Source organism: Nerophis ophidion, linkage group LG11 (assembly GCF_033978795.1).
Source record: "Nerophis ophidion isolate RoL-2023_Sa linkage group LG11, RoL_Noph_v1.0, whole genome shotgun sequence".
Taxonomy (NCBI): Eukaryota; Metazoa; Chordata; class Actinopteri; order Syngnathiformes; family Syngnathidae; genus Nerophis; species Nerophis ophidion.
This window is the reverse complement of record NC_084621.1, coordinates 39,188,748-39,205,477: the sequence shown is the minus strand read 5'-3', so window position 1 is coordinate 39,205,477 and position 16,730 is coordinate 39,188,748. Positions and strand designations below refer to the sequence as shown.

Here is a 16,730-nt window from a genome sequence, read left to right as displayed (position 1 = left end):
ATCTGGGTCCATGGTTTTTCATCTTCATAAAGGTCTTCGAGCTGCTCTTTGTCTGATCCCTCACCTAGAATCTGTTTGCCTTGGGAGACCCTACCAGGGGGCTTTATGCCCCCGGACAACATAGCTCCTAGGATCATTGGGACACGCAAACTCCTCTACCACGATAAGGTTGCAGCTCAGAGAGGAGTAGATGTAATGCCATATTCTCTGACACGCCTTTGGAGATCACTTATGATCCAAGAGAACATTCAATTCACAGGAAAAAGCTCTGGTGGAGTTCCCTGCAGTCAGCATGCCGACTGCACGCTCCCTCAAAACTTGCAAAATCTGTGGCAATGTGCTGTGTGATAAAACTGCAACTTTCAGAGTGGCCTTTTATTGTGGGCAGCCTAAGGCACACCTGTGCAATAATCATGCTTTTTAATCAGAATTTTGCCAAACCAGTGAGGTGTGATGGATTATCTTGGCAAAGAAGAAATGCTCACTAACACAGATTTATGAACAATATTTGAGAGGAATAGGAATTTTGTTTACATAGTAAAAGTTTTAGATATTTGAGTTCAACTCATGAAAAATGGGAGCAAAAACAAAAGTGTTGTGTTTATACTTTTGTTCTGTGTATTACGTCAAACAAAATCAGTACCTGTGCGAGTGTTTCCTCCTTTGTAAGGAAGGTTCTTCACAGCATCAAGTACAGCATCTTTAGTTGTGAAAGCATTGAGGTGCCACTCCATCCTTGGATCACCGCTATACTGAGCCAGTCCTGAGGTTTAAACACATTTGCATAATGTGTCAGTTGCCTCTACAAAGTATATACTGGAATAATGCAGAAATATATATTAACTTTAGAAAAGGTAGACCCACCTATCCTGGTCTTATCAATGCCCACGTCAAATGCGTCGACAAGATTTTCCAGGAACATGCGGACCAGCCGAAAGTTATTCCTTCCAATACTCCAGGAACCATCTACCAGGATCACAATGTCTGCTATGGCCTCCGTGTGGCACACAAACTGGTCTGCTGGAAACAAAGCATTCAAGGGGACCTATTATTCAAATCCAACTTTTTTTTACTTATTGGTACCTGCTTTTGTGTATTTGGTATCTGCACAGGTCCCAAAAATTTTAACTTAGACCATGTCAACATGGCGGAGATATTTATGAAACAATCTTTTCTTCATTTATACTTCCTCCAAACCAGGCGTTTGGAATTTGTCTTAATAGTGACTTTTTCCCCAATTGTGACATCAGCAGATATTTCCATATATGATAAAACATTTATCCAAAGTGCTTTGCGCGAGTCAACAATCATACTCAGAGCTGTAGTCAATCAACTTTTTTTTTACACTATATAGGGCAGACTGGCTCTTACATGGATATGCATACTCCACTGTTGTCATTTTAATACAACGTAGCTTAAAGATTGTATTTACAGCTGTCAGTAGACTTGATATTGAAGCGCTTAAAAACTACAACATGGATAACGGGAAGAAGACATAGTCAAAGTGGAGGCACGTAAATATGACTATCCACAAAACGGCGCGTCCCGAAGAGACGGTGAGAAAACGGTCTTTAAAACATAGTCTATATAACATTTTGCTCGCAGAACCACCATTACATGTTATCCAGAATACAAGGACATGTTTTGAATGTAGAAACAAGAGAGAGAGAAGAGACCGTGAGAACAAATTACAGGTATGTAAAAAGACAACTGATGAATAACATGACGGCCACCATGGCTATCAATCTAAAATATAGCTACAAATGTAATTTGCAATGTTAACAAAACACAAAAATGCTGCACAAATATGGATTTTAATGTATTTTGTAGGGGGGTAACGGTACGCAAAAATGTCGGTTCGGTACGTACTTCGGTTTAGAGGTCACGGTTCAGTTCATTTTCGGTACAGTAAGAAAACAATAAAATATAAATGTTTTAGTTATTTATTCACCAAATTTGTAAACAATGGCTATATCCTTTTAACATTTGGAACACTATATAATATTTCTGCCCACGTTAATCAACATTAAAATGCCTCAAGTTGTTGCACAGATTAAATAAAATAACAAAACTTTTCTTTCTTCTATATTTAAAAAGTGAAACATTAAACAGTTTCAAGTCAACTCCATCCATCCATTTTCTACCGCTTATTCCCTTTCGGGGTCGCGGGGGGCGCTGGCGCCTATCTCAGCTACAATCGGGCTGAAGGCGGGGTACACCCTGGACAAGTCGCCACCTCATCGCAGGGCCAACACAGATAGACAGACAACATTCACACTCACATTCACACACTAGGGCCAATTTAGTGTTGCCAATCAACCTATCCCCAGGTCATCATGCTTAATTTATTACAGCATTTGGGAAGCCTGTAGTGGATTTTTATTATGTAAATGTTACATTTGTATCAACATGTGATAGCAGGGACCCTGCCATTCAAAACTAGGCTGCTACAATACTAATGATTAATGTAACTATAGCTGAAAAAATTGTACAATAGCAATAGGAGAGACTATTCATCCCTGAACACCATGGAGTTCATGTAGGCTTTATGATGCAGTCACATTATTATATCAAACTATCAGAGACAGAAACTCTTCATTTAACAACATGTCCTTTTTTGCTGCTTCAACACTGCTCATTTAACACATAAAAAGCCAAAGTTGATTGGCAACACTAAATTGGCCCTAGTGTGTGAATGTGAGTGTGAATGTTGTCTGTCTATCTGTGTTGGCCCTGCGACGAGGTGGCGACTTGTCCAGGGTGTACCCTGCCTTCCGCCCGATTGTAGCTGAGATAGGCGCCAGCGCCCCCCGCGACCCCGAAAGGGAATAAGCGGTAGAAAAATGGATGGAAATGGATGGATGAAATAACAGACATACAGGGCTTTGGTGTCCTAACACACGCCCACACACACACACATGCGCTCTGAATACGCACTGCTGATTGGCTCCTATCGCTCTGAATAAGCACTGCTGATTGGCTGTTACTGCTTTGCATTGTTGTGTAGGTGGGACAATGCTGGGTGCTGTGTAGGAGACACAGGCAGAACGGAGCGGAGCATCTTGTTAAGACTTGAGCATAGGCGGCGATGTTCGTGTGGAAACTCGTTCGGTACACCACCGAACCGAACCGAAACCCCCGTACCGAAACAGTTCAATACTAATACACGTACCGTTACACCTCTAGTATTTAGTTATCTCATGCATACTCTCATTCAACATCAACACAGTCACCATATTGATACTAAATGAGAGTGGCTACTTTATATTCAAAAATCCAACCCAACCTGATGAAGTAATTGGGCTCATTTTAGTACATTTTCTTTTCCTGTGAAAGTATATAACATAGAAGAGACACAAGCACTGTGAGTCAACAAACAAATAATTGAACTGCCTGGATTTTCTTTTCAAGCCAATCCAAAGAGAACTATTATTAAACCACTCAGTGAGGATGTATTGGATTTCTTACAGTTCTCAAAATAAAAGATTGGGTAACTAAGGTGTCGAACTGCTAATTAAAACACAATCAGTCTGTTTACAGTGAACTGTCAAACACAGACAAACACATTGATACCAACGGGGAACAAGTGAATGTATCAACTCAAAGTATTTCAACAGTTATTTGGTTGTATCGATCAAACGCTGTTGCTCAAAACCACAAGAGTGGACATACATCTAAACACGCTCTATATACTTGAAATTACATGTGACAGATTCCCAGAAGAAAGGCTAAAAATAACTCAGATATTCTTCATATGGAGTGTGTTCCCAGCAAGAACAATTTTGTGTCTTGCTGTTTGAACCATACATCCGCTGCAGATACCAGATAAAGATGAGAAAGACAGACAGGGTAGGTATGGGGATAGTCTTTTGGCTGACACCTTTTGACGAACAGAAATTGAAGAGAAAAATAAGATTTGAAACAGCATGGCCAAATGTTTAGATACCCAACTGTAGAATAGCAATGAATAGCAGAGTTTGTTTACTTTTCGTTTATTTGGTGGATTAACTATCCACATCGTATTTACTATCAACACGGCTAAGGTCTGATGTGGGGTGTGGGTGTTGTTGGTCTGGATCCCAGGATGCAAAGTGCAGGTAAAAACATTTGATAAGGGAAATCACAACAAAATAGTACAGCCTGGGAAGAGCACACATAGGAACCAACCATGGAAGCATAGAGAAAGCGATTCACGTTGAGGCACAAAGCAAATATGATCCAACCCCGAGCCTCTGGGCTGGCTTAAGAAGCACCCCGATTTGCAACCAGGGACATGTGTCACCTGATATCCAATCAGTGACAGGTGAGGGAGCCAGCATTCAGACTACAGAAGTGATGGAGACAAACAGGAAATTGAAAAAAAAACAAGAGCGCTGAAAAGTAAATAATAGAGAAACTAATACAAAGTCTTAAGTGTCATGTCAGATCATGCCAAAGCCATAGCTATTATTGCGTACCAAGACAATTGTGTTTTGCCTACAACAAAGCATGGTGGTGATACCGACATGGTGCGGGGCTGCATGAGTGCTCGGGAGCTGTGATTCATTGAGGGAAACATGTTCTGTGACACTGTGAAGCAGAGCATGAACGCCTCCCTTAGAAAACCGAGCCTCATGATAGTTTTTCATCATGATAAGGCTTCTGAACACACCTCCATGAGGACAAGTGCCTTGCTGAGGAAGATGAAGATGATGGAGTGGCCAAGTATGTGTCGAGACCTGAACCCAATTGAGTACCTGTGTGGCATCCTCAAGCAAACAGAAGGTGAAGTAGCCAATTGTCTCTAAACATACACCATTGATCTCATTGTGGTGCAGAAGCCAATATGATCTGGGGTTTTTTGCTGATAACAATCCAATACACAATATCAATTTCGAATCTGAACATCCCTATTTTTTCCTCAGAGTAATTATAATCGGGACATTTATTGAAGAATAAATATTAATGAACAAATATAAAAAATATATAGAAAACAATGGCAACATGGCACACAGAAATGTAACACAATAAGATATATTACCTTAACAAGTGAAGATGCATGGAATTTTAGTGGGTAGATAGTTTCATTGCTAGTTTGAGTGCTACTCGGGACACATTTGATTTGATAAAATGAAAATGATTGGGTAAGAAGCTACTTAACCAATAGGAAGCAATAAGTGAAGATAGGAGAACAAATGTCTGCAGAACTGAAAATATCTTGTGGTGTACCTCAAGACTCAATACTGGGACCAACATTGTTCAATCTTTATATAAACAATTTGTAAAGTTACAAAGGACTTAAAGTTGGTAATATTTTCAGATGACACGGTTGCGTTTGATTCAGGAGAGAATACACAAGACACATTTTTGAGTGTAATAGATGATAAAATGAACTGGAAACCTCATATAAAAATATACAACGTAAAGTTGCAAGAAACACGAATAAGGCAAAATACCGCTCGCTAGTGTTACCATATAACGGAGTAATTGTGAAGAAATATGATGAAACAACTACAAATGTGCGCTTCATTCACTAACAGTGTTACAAAAAAGATCAATTAGAATACTATATAATGTTGTATATAGAGAACATACAAACCCTTCTTTTATTGAATCAAAAATATAAATATTCAACGACTTGGTGCATTTCAACAATTCTTCTCAACAAAAGAGAAGAAATATAACCTTAGAAGAAAATCTAATTTAAAACGTTTGTATGCACATGCAACACTTAAGACCTTCACCATATCCGTATCTGGAATTCAATTATGGAATAGATTGAGCAAGGAAACAAAGCACAAATATGTTTCAGTTTAAGAGACTGTTCAAACAACAAGTGTTCACAAAGTATAAAGAAGAACAATTATGATAAACATCTTGAACCTTTAAAAAAAAAAAGATAATCCCAATGAACCCCGAGGTGAACCATAAATTACTTATCTATTTATTTATGAAAAATGTAATCATTGTGTATATATTTATATGAATAATATTTATGTATTTAATATGTGTTTACTTATTTATTGTAAATACATTTATTTACTAATTTATATATTCACTGTTCTTTTACAAACAGAATAAATACATGAGATAAGACCGCTATATGAGGATTAAATAAGTTCTGCTTCTTCCTACTCCTTTTGTTGTAATGAGATAACTAGATATATGTGATGCATTACATTGTAATTGTACTATTGTTTACATGTTCAAAATAAACTGACACTGAAACTAGCCAAAATACGCGGACAAGTTAAATGGTAAATGGGTTATACTTGTATACCACTTTTCTACCTTCAAGGTACTCAAAACGCTTTGACACTATTTCCACATTCACCCATTCACACACACATTCACACACTGATGGCGGGAGCTGCCATGCAAGGCCCTAACCACGACCCATCAAGAGCAAGAGTGAAGTGTCTTGCTCCAGAACACAACGGACGTGACAAGGTTGATAGAAGGTGGGGATTGAACCTGGAACCCTGAGGTTGCCGGCACGGCCACTCTACCAACGCCACGCCGTCCCCAGTTGTGAGGATTCGACAAATTTGCAAGGTTGCAAATAGTTTACGGGACTTGGTTGAATTTGTGTAAGTTGGTTCCCCAAGATTTAATTAATAATCTAACTATTAATTTAATTAATAATAAGTGGATGAAAACTGCACCGACTGTCTTCTACTGTGCTGACAAACCTTGTTCCTGCAATACTGCACGTACTGCAAGCAGTGGGTTTTCCATACACCTAGTAATAGAAGAGTACACTAACTGCCATGGGTACTTCAAAGATGAAAGTGGCTGCATGTTTAAAATGGACTTTGGTAGGCGCTGAGTACCAAATACATACATGCTCTGAATAGGGCTGAGAGAACTTAATTACAGGAAAAACAATTATGTAATACATTTATGTAATATAGACCATTGGGAATTTAATGAATAGGATCAGAACACATGTAGAACGACATGTGTTCATGTGTTCTTCTTCTTCTTCACATTCAAGCATGTATAACAGGGTCTCAAACTCAATTTACCTGGGGGCCACTGGATGCACAGTCTGAGTGAGGCTGGGCCGCAAGAAAATATTTCCTTAAAAAAAAATGTTGCATACTCCTCAACATGTCTAGTTGTTTAATGATGTTTCAAATTGTGCACCGCGACTTTACCTGTGCAAATAAGACACATCAGGGTGCCCCTGTGCTCAAAAAAAGAAATATTGCATCTCCCACTTTTCCTGGAATTGTCTTTGCTCATCACTAACCCTTCTCTTCACTGCAGGCTTTGAAAAAGACATGTTTGGGGTTGCGGAATATATTTGTATTTAGCCGACGCTCGGAGAATAATGTTATTTCCACAATGTGTGTCGTTCCGCCTTTCCTCCCTACAGCAACACGGGAGAGCGAACGCAAAAAAGTTATCCAGCGTCATATAGAAATACATGTAGTGTTCATCGTGTGAGGCAATGCAAATTAAACAAGAAAAAAAAAAATAACGGTTTGAATGGGTCCAGATTATCGGGGACTTATTACTGACGGACAGGTGTCGCGGTGTGACTGCAGCCAGGCACGTAAGAAAACCCTGGTCTCCATGGCAACGTTTCTGTCGCTTTCACTCATTTGCCGCTTTTCCACTAACGCGTGAATAGGCAACCCAGAACGTTGAAAGAGCCATTTTGTAACCAAATAACACAACGCTGTCAAGCGCCATTCATATAAAACGTGTGGCCCGCACAAACATTGAACCTTCATATTAAGGTGAGGGCTGCAGAATAACGTGCCGCGGGCAGCATTTGGCCCGCGTGTCTGAGACCCCTGATGTATAGGCTCACAGCATTTGTTGACATTTGTCTTTGGCTTTATTTAACCAGGTACAAACTCATTGACATTAAAATCTCTTTTACAAGACTGACCTGACTGAGAGGGCAGCAAAACAGGTTTTATAATTACACATGCTGTGGCTACAACAAAAACAACAGCAGTCGCACACTACAATAACATTAAATAAATCAACATTAAAAACAAACAATAGGTAAAAAACATTTTTCAGTAAAATTATACACTATATTACCAAAAGTATTCGGCCACCCATCCAAATCCGAATCAGGTGTCTTAACCACTTGTCCTGGCCACAGGTGTATAAAATCAAGCACTTAGGCACGGACACTGTTTCTACAAACATCTGTGAAATAATGGGCCTCTCTTAGGAGCTCAGTGATTTCCAACATGACTGTGCACCAGTGCAAAAGGCAAGGTCCATAAAGACTGCACAGAGTCCTGACCTGAACCCCATAAAACACCTCTGGGATGAATTAGAACGGAGACTGAGAGCCAGGCCGTCTGGACCAACATCAGTGTGAGACCTCAGCAATGTGTTTTTGGAAGAATGTCTGAAAATTCCTACAAACACACTCAGCAAACTTGTGGACAGCCTTCCCAGAAGAGTTGAAGCTATAATAGCTGCAAAACGTGGCCCGACATCATATGAAACACTATGGGTTAGGAATGGGATGGCCCTTCAAGTTCATATGTGAGTCAAGGCAGGTGGCCAAATACTTTTGACAATATATATATATATCAGTGGTTCTTAACCTTGTTGGAGGTACCGAACCCCACCAGATTCATAAGAACATTCACCGAACCCTTCTTTAGTTAAAAATAAAATGCTGTTTTTTTTTCAAATTCAAGACAAAGTTATATGTTTTTGGTAACACTTTAGTATGGGGAACATATTCTAAGTAACAAATACTTAATTTGAAAGGGTTAGGGTTAGGGCCAGGGTTAGAGGGTTAGGTTTATAATAAGGCCATGCCGAATAAGGCATTATTAAGTACTTAATAATGACCAGTTAAGAGCTAATATGTTACTAATTTGCATGTTAATAAGCAACTAATTAATGGTGAATATGTTCCCCAAACTTAAGTGTTACCATGTTTTTTTTACTGGTGCACAAAATGAACCGTGCAGAGAACAAAACCAACACAGTGCATAAACTCACAACAAATTACACACCTGCAAATCAGTGTGACTTCTGCTGTTGCCGTATCCGTAACACGCCGATAGGGAGAAGTTTTTATTTACACGATGTGTAAATAAAAACGGGTGTGTTTTGACCTCCGCCGAACCCCTGAGGCCGACTCACCGAACCCCAAGGGTTCGATCGAACCCAGGTTAAGAACCACTGAGGTATATATATATATATATATATATATATATATATATATATATATATATATATATATATATATATATATATATATACACGGTAAGGTTCAAAGTAATTTTTCAAATAATCACATTTGATCCACTGTAACAAAAGCATAAATACATAACCCATGTATACAGACACGTGCATGAACACACACACACACACACACACACACACACACGCACACACGCAGAGGGGAGAGGGACAAGAAAATCAAAGCCCTGCATACACATAAATATGCACACAATGCTGTTGATGTCAGAGAGATTGTCTGCTGCTCCTGTGTTTTGTGATGATATACTGTATGTACCAGTCGGCTGGTCAAAGGTGCCTCTGCTTTCTCCAAGTCCCATCTGCCCTCGTTCTTCTCTTTTTTTCCCCACCACAAAACCCCCCACCCCTCATCCGCGGCAGATGCTTCAAAGTGTGGCACAGTGGTTCTTCCCTCAGACTACAGATACAAAGATACGGTTTGAGCCTCACCTACAGTTCTCCTAAAAACACAGATTTTCGTAAATTCCCTGCTTTTAATAATCTAATTCAATCAATTATTTTCACAATTTGCATTGCCTGAAGTTAGCTTAGTAAGTTTGAAACGTTTTTTTTTTATATTTCTCAAGCTACTGCACCTCTCCTAAAGTCTTCTGGTAACTTGTATCATCTTTTGAATGGCAAACTAATGGCGTGTAAATGATCTCATTTAACTCCTTTTATACTGGGGCTGCAAGTGAGTAACTCCAGTAAGTTACAGGAAGAAACCCAAATCATTGAACCCCTTCTTCTTCACATTCAAGTATGTATCAGCTCAGAGTTTGATTGATTGATTGATTGATACTTTTATTAGTAGATTGCACAGTTCAGTACATATTCCGTACAATTGACCACTAAATGGTAACACCCGAATACGTTTTTCAACTTGTTTAAGTCGGGGTCCACGTTAATCAATTTATGGTACAAATATATTATATCAACATAATGCAGTCATCACACAAGTTAATCATCATAGTATGTACATTGAATTATTTACATTATTTACAATCCGGGGGGTGGGATGAGGAGCTTTGGTTGATATCAGAACTTCAGTCATCAACAATTGCATCAACAGAGAAATGTAGACATTGAAACAGTGTAGGTCTTATTTAGTAGGATATGTACAGCCAGCAGAGAACATAGTGAGTTCAGATAGCATAAGAACAAGTATATACATTAGAAGTACATTTGAGTTGTTTATAATCCGGGGAGATGGGATGTGAATGGAGGAGGGTGTTAGTAAAGTGTTGCAGTTGCCTGGGGGTGTTGTTTTGGAGCGGTTTTGAAGGAATATAGAGATGAACTTACTTTTATACCTGTTGGGAGTGCATTCCACATTGATGTGGCATAGAAAGAGAATGAGTTAAGACCTTTGTTAGATCGGAATCTGGGTTTAATGTGGTTTGTGGAGCTCCCCCTGGTGTTGTGGTTATGGTGGTCATTTACGTTAAGGAAGTAGTTTGACATGTACTTTGGTATCAAGGAGGTGTAACGGATTTTATAGACTAGGCTCAGTGCAAGTTGTTTTACTCTGTCCTCCACCCTGAGCCAGCCCACTTTGGAGAAGTGGGTTAGATTGAGGTGTGTTATGGGGTGGAGGTCTAAAAGTAACCGGACTAGCTTATTCTGGGATGTTTGGAGTCTAGATTTGAGGGTTTTGGAGGTGCTGGGGTACCAGGAGGTGCAAGCGTAATCGAGGAAGGGTTGAATGAGAGTTCCCGCTAGAATCCTCAAGGTGCTTTTGTTGACCAGAGAGGAGATTCTATAGAGGAATCTGTTCTTTGGTTGACCTTTTTGATCACCTTGGTTGCCATTTTATCACAGGAAAGATTAGCCTCTAGAATGGAACCGAGGTAGGTGATCTCATCCTTCCTGGTGATAACAATGTCACCTACTTTTATAGTGAAGTCACTGACCTTCTTAAGTTTGATATGGGACCCAAATAGGATGGATTCTGTTTTACCTAAGTGTATGGATAGCTTGTTGTCAGCAAGCCAGGTGCAAATATTGAGGAGTTCAGCACTGAGGATTTGTTCCACCTGTGACTTGTCCTTGCCGGATACCAGCAGGGCCGAGTCATCCGCAAACAGGAACAGTGGCATGCTGATGACATGTCATTTACGTATATTAGGAACAGTAAAGGTCCTAGTATACTGCCTTGGGGGACTCCACCCCTTACTGAGAGGGGAGAGGACATGGTGCCGTTCACCTCTACCACCTGTTTCCTCCCCTCCAAGTAAGATTGCATCCAGGTCGAATTCGATTGCTCGGAGCTTATCCAACAGTATAGCGTGGTTAACGGTGTCAAAGGTCTTCTGAATGTCCAGCATGACCATGCCGCAGTGTTTGCCTGCGTCCACCTCATGTTTGATGTGGTCGGTCAGATAGAGAAGGCATGTGTCAGTGGAGTGGTTAGTTCTGAAGCCGGATTGGAATTTGTACATTAGTTTATTAGTAGCAAGGTATCTATCTACCTGTTCATAAACTATTTTCTCCATTACTTTCGAAATGGAACTGAGAATAGAAACAGGTCGGTAGTTACCAGGTTCTAATTTGCTTCCTTTTTTATAAAGAGTGTTTTGCACTAGGCTGTCTTTGGGTTAGAAACTCCTAAACAATGAGCTAGGATGAACTACATGTGAACCTTTTTGCATATATGCTCATGATTAGCAGAGGCACAGCCATCACTGATCCTATTTGCATGCCAGTGCACAAACTGAATGAGCATCATCTATAATTGGCATGCAAGCACATGGTTAAAAACGCGGTCCTCATGGCGCAAGGGAGCAACCACAGAACAGAGCTAAGGAGAGAAGTGTGTGATACGGGAGATTTAAATGAACTCATGTAAGGATTTTTGCTAAAACTGTATCGGCTGCAATTGAAGCTTTGGTTTTCTGCCAACAACTTGAAGCAATGCAACACAGATCGTAAAGATTACCAAGATCAAGACATGAATAATACATTTTTGGAGGTAGCAACACCTGTATCGGTGTCACCGTCTCATTCTTACAATGTTTAAAGGTCTACTGGCTTGTAGACTAATTAGGTTAAAAAAAATAGAATGCTTTGCATTGTGCAAATGAGGTACTAAGTTAAAAATCTAAATTTTGATTAGAAAAAGGTTGAATGTATGTATGTATTAATTAATATTTGCCGAATACACTTAACTATATTTATTAGGGATGTTCCCATCAAGGTTTTATGCTGCCAATTCTGATTCTGATCATCCATGAGTGAGCTCAAGAGATACCGATCACATGTATTAACTGTACATTTTTCCACATATTTATAGTGAATTCTACTGGCAGGGTAACAATATCATCACAATATATAAACTAATTTCTTACTCTCTTTTATTACATGCAATTGAAAGACATGCACCTTGGGATAAGTTGATTGGCAACACTAAATTTGGCCATAGTGTGTGAATGTGAGTGTGAATGTTGTCTGTCTATCTGTGTTGGCCCTGCGATGAGATGGCGACTTGTCCAGGGTCAGTGGCGTGCAGTGAACTAAACACCAGGCGAGGCATAAATACTTTCTTTTCTTTTTTTTTTTTTTTACTTAAATTCATATGTGCAGCTCTCATCATTGTTGATTTAGGTTGCACATTAGCGTTACAGGGGGAAAAAAAGGGATTTATTCGCTTTCATAAAAACGTTATCATAATGATACTATGATATGACAAATAGGTCCAAAAAAAAATTGATAAAGTTGTTATTAAATACGTTTTGGTCCCATTTGCTTTTAACAAAATAAATCAAGTATTGTGAGTGTATATTACCTTTCTGTATTTGTATCTGAAGCAGCAACAGCTATCCTCCATGAAAATGTACTTTGTATGATCACAATCATTTTGTCTTTAAGTCCAGTTTAGGGAAGTATTTCATCTTGGATACAGTATATAATCCTCCATATTTCATTCCAAGAAATTAAACAATATTTTTGCATCTGAAAAAAAACACCCACAAACACTGGCTTACTCTAATAAAAATGCCATGTTTGGCTCTGCGATGAGATGGCGACTTGTCCAGGGTGTACCCCGCCTTCCGCCCGATTGTAGCTGAGATAGGCGCCAACACCCCCCGCGACTCCAAAACGGGAATAAGCGGTAGGAAATGGATGGATGGATGGATGTTTATTATAAATACAGTTTTAAAAAAAAAGAAAAGAAAAAAATGCTGGCTTCCGCTGGAGAGACCTGTGTCTGCTAGCTTGAGCGCCCCCACTTATCCCAGTGTGGCATGTTAGAGTACTGCTGAGGCATTAAACTGCAATTTGACAATGTATCGCCCCCTACCTTGAGGCAGAGGTACTTGCTGCCTCAAGACCTGCCTTTTCCATGTGGCAATAAGCATGCGCCCCTCGTATGCACACACCCAAGACACACTGTGTGTAGCCATGGAGGCACCGCCTGTGTCTGCCTCGATTCTCATCTGCTGCATTGTTTTGATAAGGAAACATGGAATTTCCGTGATTTTGACCATGAAAATTATCAAAATATACAGGAACCACACCAAAATCACATAGAAAGCATAAACCAAAAGAGAAATACTAAAACTTAGTTTATTTTATTACTTCGTTTTGGAACATCTCATGGTTAAGCCACGTGGTGGCAGGTGAGGCACTGCCTCACTTGCCTTCCCTGACAGCACGTTACTGTCGAGGGTGTAGCCCGCATTCCGCCCAAATGCAGCTCAGATAGGCTCTAGCCCCCCCTTTCCCCAACCCCCCGTGACCCCGAAAGGGACAAGCGGTAGAAAATGGATGGAATTGAATGGTTGAGTCTATCTGTGTTGGCCCTGCAATGAGCTGGTGACTTGTCCAGTGTGTACCCCACCTTCCGTCCGAATGCAGCTGGGATATGCTCAAGCACCCCCAGCGACCTCAAGACAGACAAGCGGTAGAAATGGATGGATGAATGTTTGATCAAGACAAAGTCAATAGTAAATAATAAGTAAAAAAAAAAAAAATTAAATAATTACTCGTTGAAATTAATCGCGGTCAAAGTCTTACTGTGTCCAGTGAACAATTCTCTAAATTTGTAAACATTGACACAAATGACAACAAAATTATTGAGAAAATAAAAATATCTACTTAATTACTCTTGTATCAAATATACATTGATACGTCCTCTGGAATAGACACCACCAATTTATGGATCGGCCGCCCTTCTCTTTAACTGTGGCCCTAGAAATACGCAAAACCTAAATATCGCAATTGGCACTCAGCATTAAGGGTTGGAATTGGGGGTTAAATCACCATAAAAGATTCCCGGGCACGGCACCGCTGCTGCCCACTGCTCCCCTCACCTCCCAGGGTGTGATCAAGGGTGATGGGTCAAAAACAGAGAATAATTTCGCCACACCTAGTGTGTGTGTCACAATCATTGGTACTTTAACTTTTTGACTTAAAACTTGTAATGGAAACACCCATATTTCAAAAAAAACTCTCGAATGTCACTAAAACAGTTTACGCTCTCATAGTGTTTTTTCAGCCTTTCTGATATTGAAGTGCATCTGAAAAGTATGATGGAAATGGCACCTAAACACCAAACGTGACGTGTCCGTAAAACCCTCATTCACGTTTATTTCCCCAAAATCTCGTATTCCTGGCCACTGACCTATGTAAGGCCGTTACCTTTGAGCATTCACTCGCTGCAATGACAGCTCCAAACCCATTGAAACGCAAATCTTTCATCTTCCTCCAAGTGGAGTTTTGCGGGACAAGATTTTACGAGAATTATGGCTCATGACGGAAAACACCCTTTAATAAAAACGCAAATGTACTTTGTCGAAATTTGGGAAATCTTACTTTTCTTTTGAGGAAATACTGCTATGGAAACACAGCTAGTGATAATTCTGACACACCAACATGTTCTTATTTTATCCTCTCCCTAACTCTTATGAACCTACTTATTAAATTCATGTCAATATCTTCTTACTTTCCACTTTAACATTTATAAAACTCAAAACCAGTGAAGTTGGCACGTTGTGTGAATCGTAAATAAAAACAGAATACAATGATTTGCAAATCCTTTCAGTCTATTCAATTGAATAGACTACAAAGACAAGATAGGGTACTTAATGTTCAAACTGGAAAACTATTTTTTGCAAATATTAGCTGATTTGGAATTTGATGCCTGCAACATGTTTCGAAAAAGCTGGCACAAGTAGCAAAAAAGACTGAGAAAGTTGAGTTGAATGCTCATCAAACACTTATTTGGAACATCCCACAGTTAAACAGGCTAATTAGGAACAGGTGGGTGCCATGATTGGGTATAAAAAAATCAGCTTTCATGAAATACTCGCTCATTCACAAACAAGGATAGGGTAATAGTCACCACTTTGAGAACAAATGCGTAAGCAAATTGCCAAACAGTTTAAGTAGAACATTTCTTAACGAGCTATTGCAATGGTCCGTAATATCATCAAAACCTGGAGAAATCACTGCACGCAAGCGATGATATTATGGACATCATAGTGTAAAATATATCACCACATGGGCTCAGGAATACTTCAGAAAACCAATGTCAGTAACTACAGTTCGTCGCTACATCTGTACGTGCGAGTTAAAACTCTACTATGCAAAGCAAAAGGCATTTATAAACAACACCCAGAAACGCCACAGGATTCGCTAGGCCCAAGCTTTTCTAAGATGGAAAAGTGTTCTGTGGTCTGACGAGTCCACATTTCAAATGTTTTTTGGAAACTGTGGACGTTGTGCCCTCTGGAACAAAGAGGAAAAGAACCATCCGGATTGTTCTAGGTGTAAAGTTCAAAAGCCAGCATCTGTGATGGTATGGGGGTGTATTAGTGACCAGGGCATGGGTAACTTACACATCTGTGAAGGCACCATTAATGCTGAAAGGTACATACAGGTTTTGGAGCAACATATGTTGCCATCCAAGCAACGTTATCATGGACGCACCTGGTTATTTCAGCAAGACAATGCCAAGCCACATGTTACAACAGCGTGGCTTCATCGTAAAGGAGTGCGGGTACGAGACTCGCCTGCCTGTAGTCTAGACCTGTCTCCAGGGTGTGGCGCAATATGAAGTCTAAAATACCACAACAGACACCCCGGACCGTTGAACAACTTAAGCTATACATCAAGCAAGAATGGGAAATAATTCCACTCGAAAACGTTCAAAAAATGGTCTCCTCAGTTCCCAAACATTAAATGAGTGTTGTTAAAAGGAAAGGCCATGTAACACAGTGGTAAAAAAATACCCCTGTGCCAACTTTTTTGCAATGTGTTCCTGCCATTAAATTCAAGTTAATAATTATTTCCCAAAAATATTTAGTTTCTCAGTTTGAACATTAAATATATTGTCTTTGCAGTCTATTCCATTGAATATAGGTTGAAAATGATTTGCAAATCATTGTATTCTGCTTTTATTTACGAATTACACAACATGCCAACTTAACCGGTTTTGGGTTTTGTACACTTCTTAAACATCATTAAACACTTATTTATCGGTGTTGTTTCAAGCTCACTATTAGCATGACTGCTCCTGG

General features: G+C 39.7%; 1 protein-coding gene across 3 annotated transcripts in view; it reads right to left on the bottom strand.

Annotated features, from left to right (window-relative positions):
- Window positions 1-16,730, bottom strand: part of col14a1a (collagen, type XIV, alpha 1a) — a 386,358-nt gene that overhangs the window by 248,061 nt on the left and 121,567 nt on the right. For all 3 annotated transcript variants that reach the window (XM_061915882.1, XM_061915884.1, XM_061915881.1), the window contains exons 6-7: window positions 865-1,020; window positions 644-763 (exon numbers count right to left, since the gene is read on the bottom strand). In XM_061915882.1, the coding sequence (XP_061771866.1) occupies window positions 644-763; window positions 865-1,020 (276 nt within the window). The remainder of the gene's footprint in view (window positions 1-643; window positions 764-864; window positions 1,021-16,730) is intronic.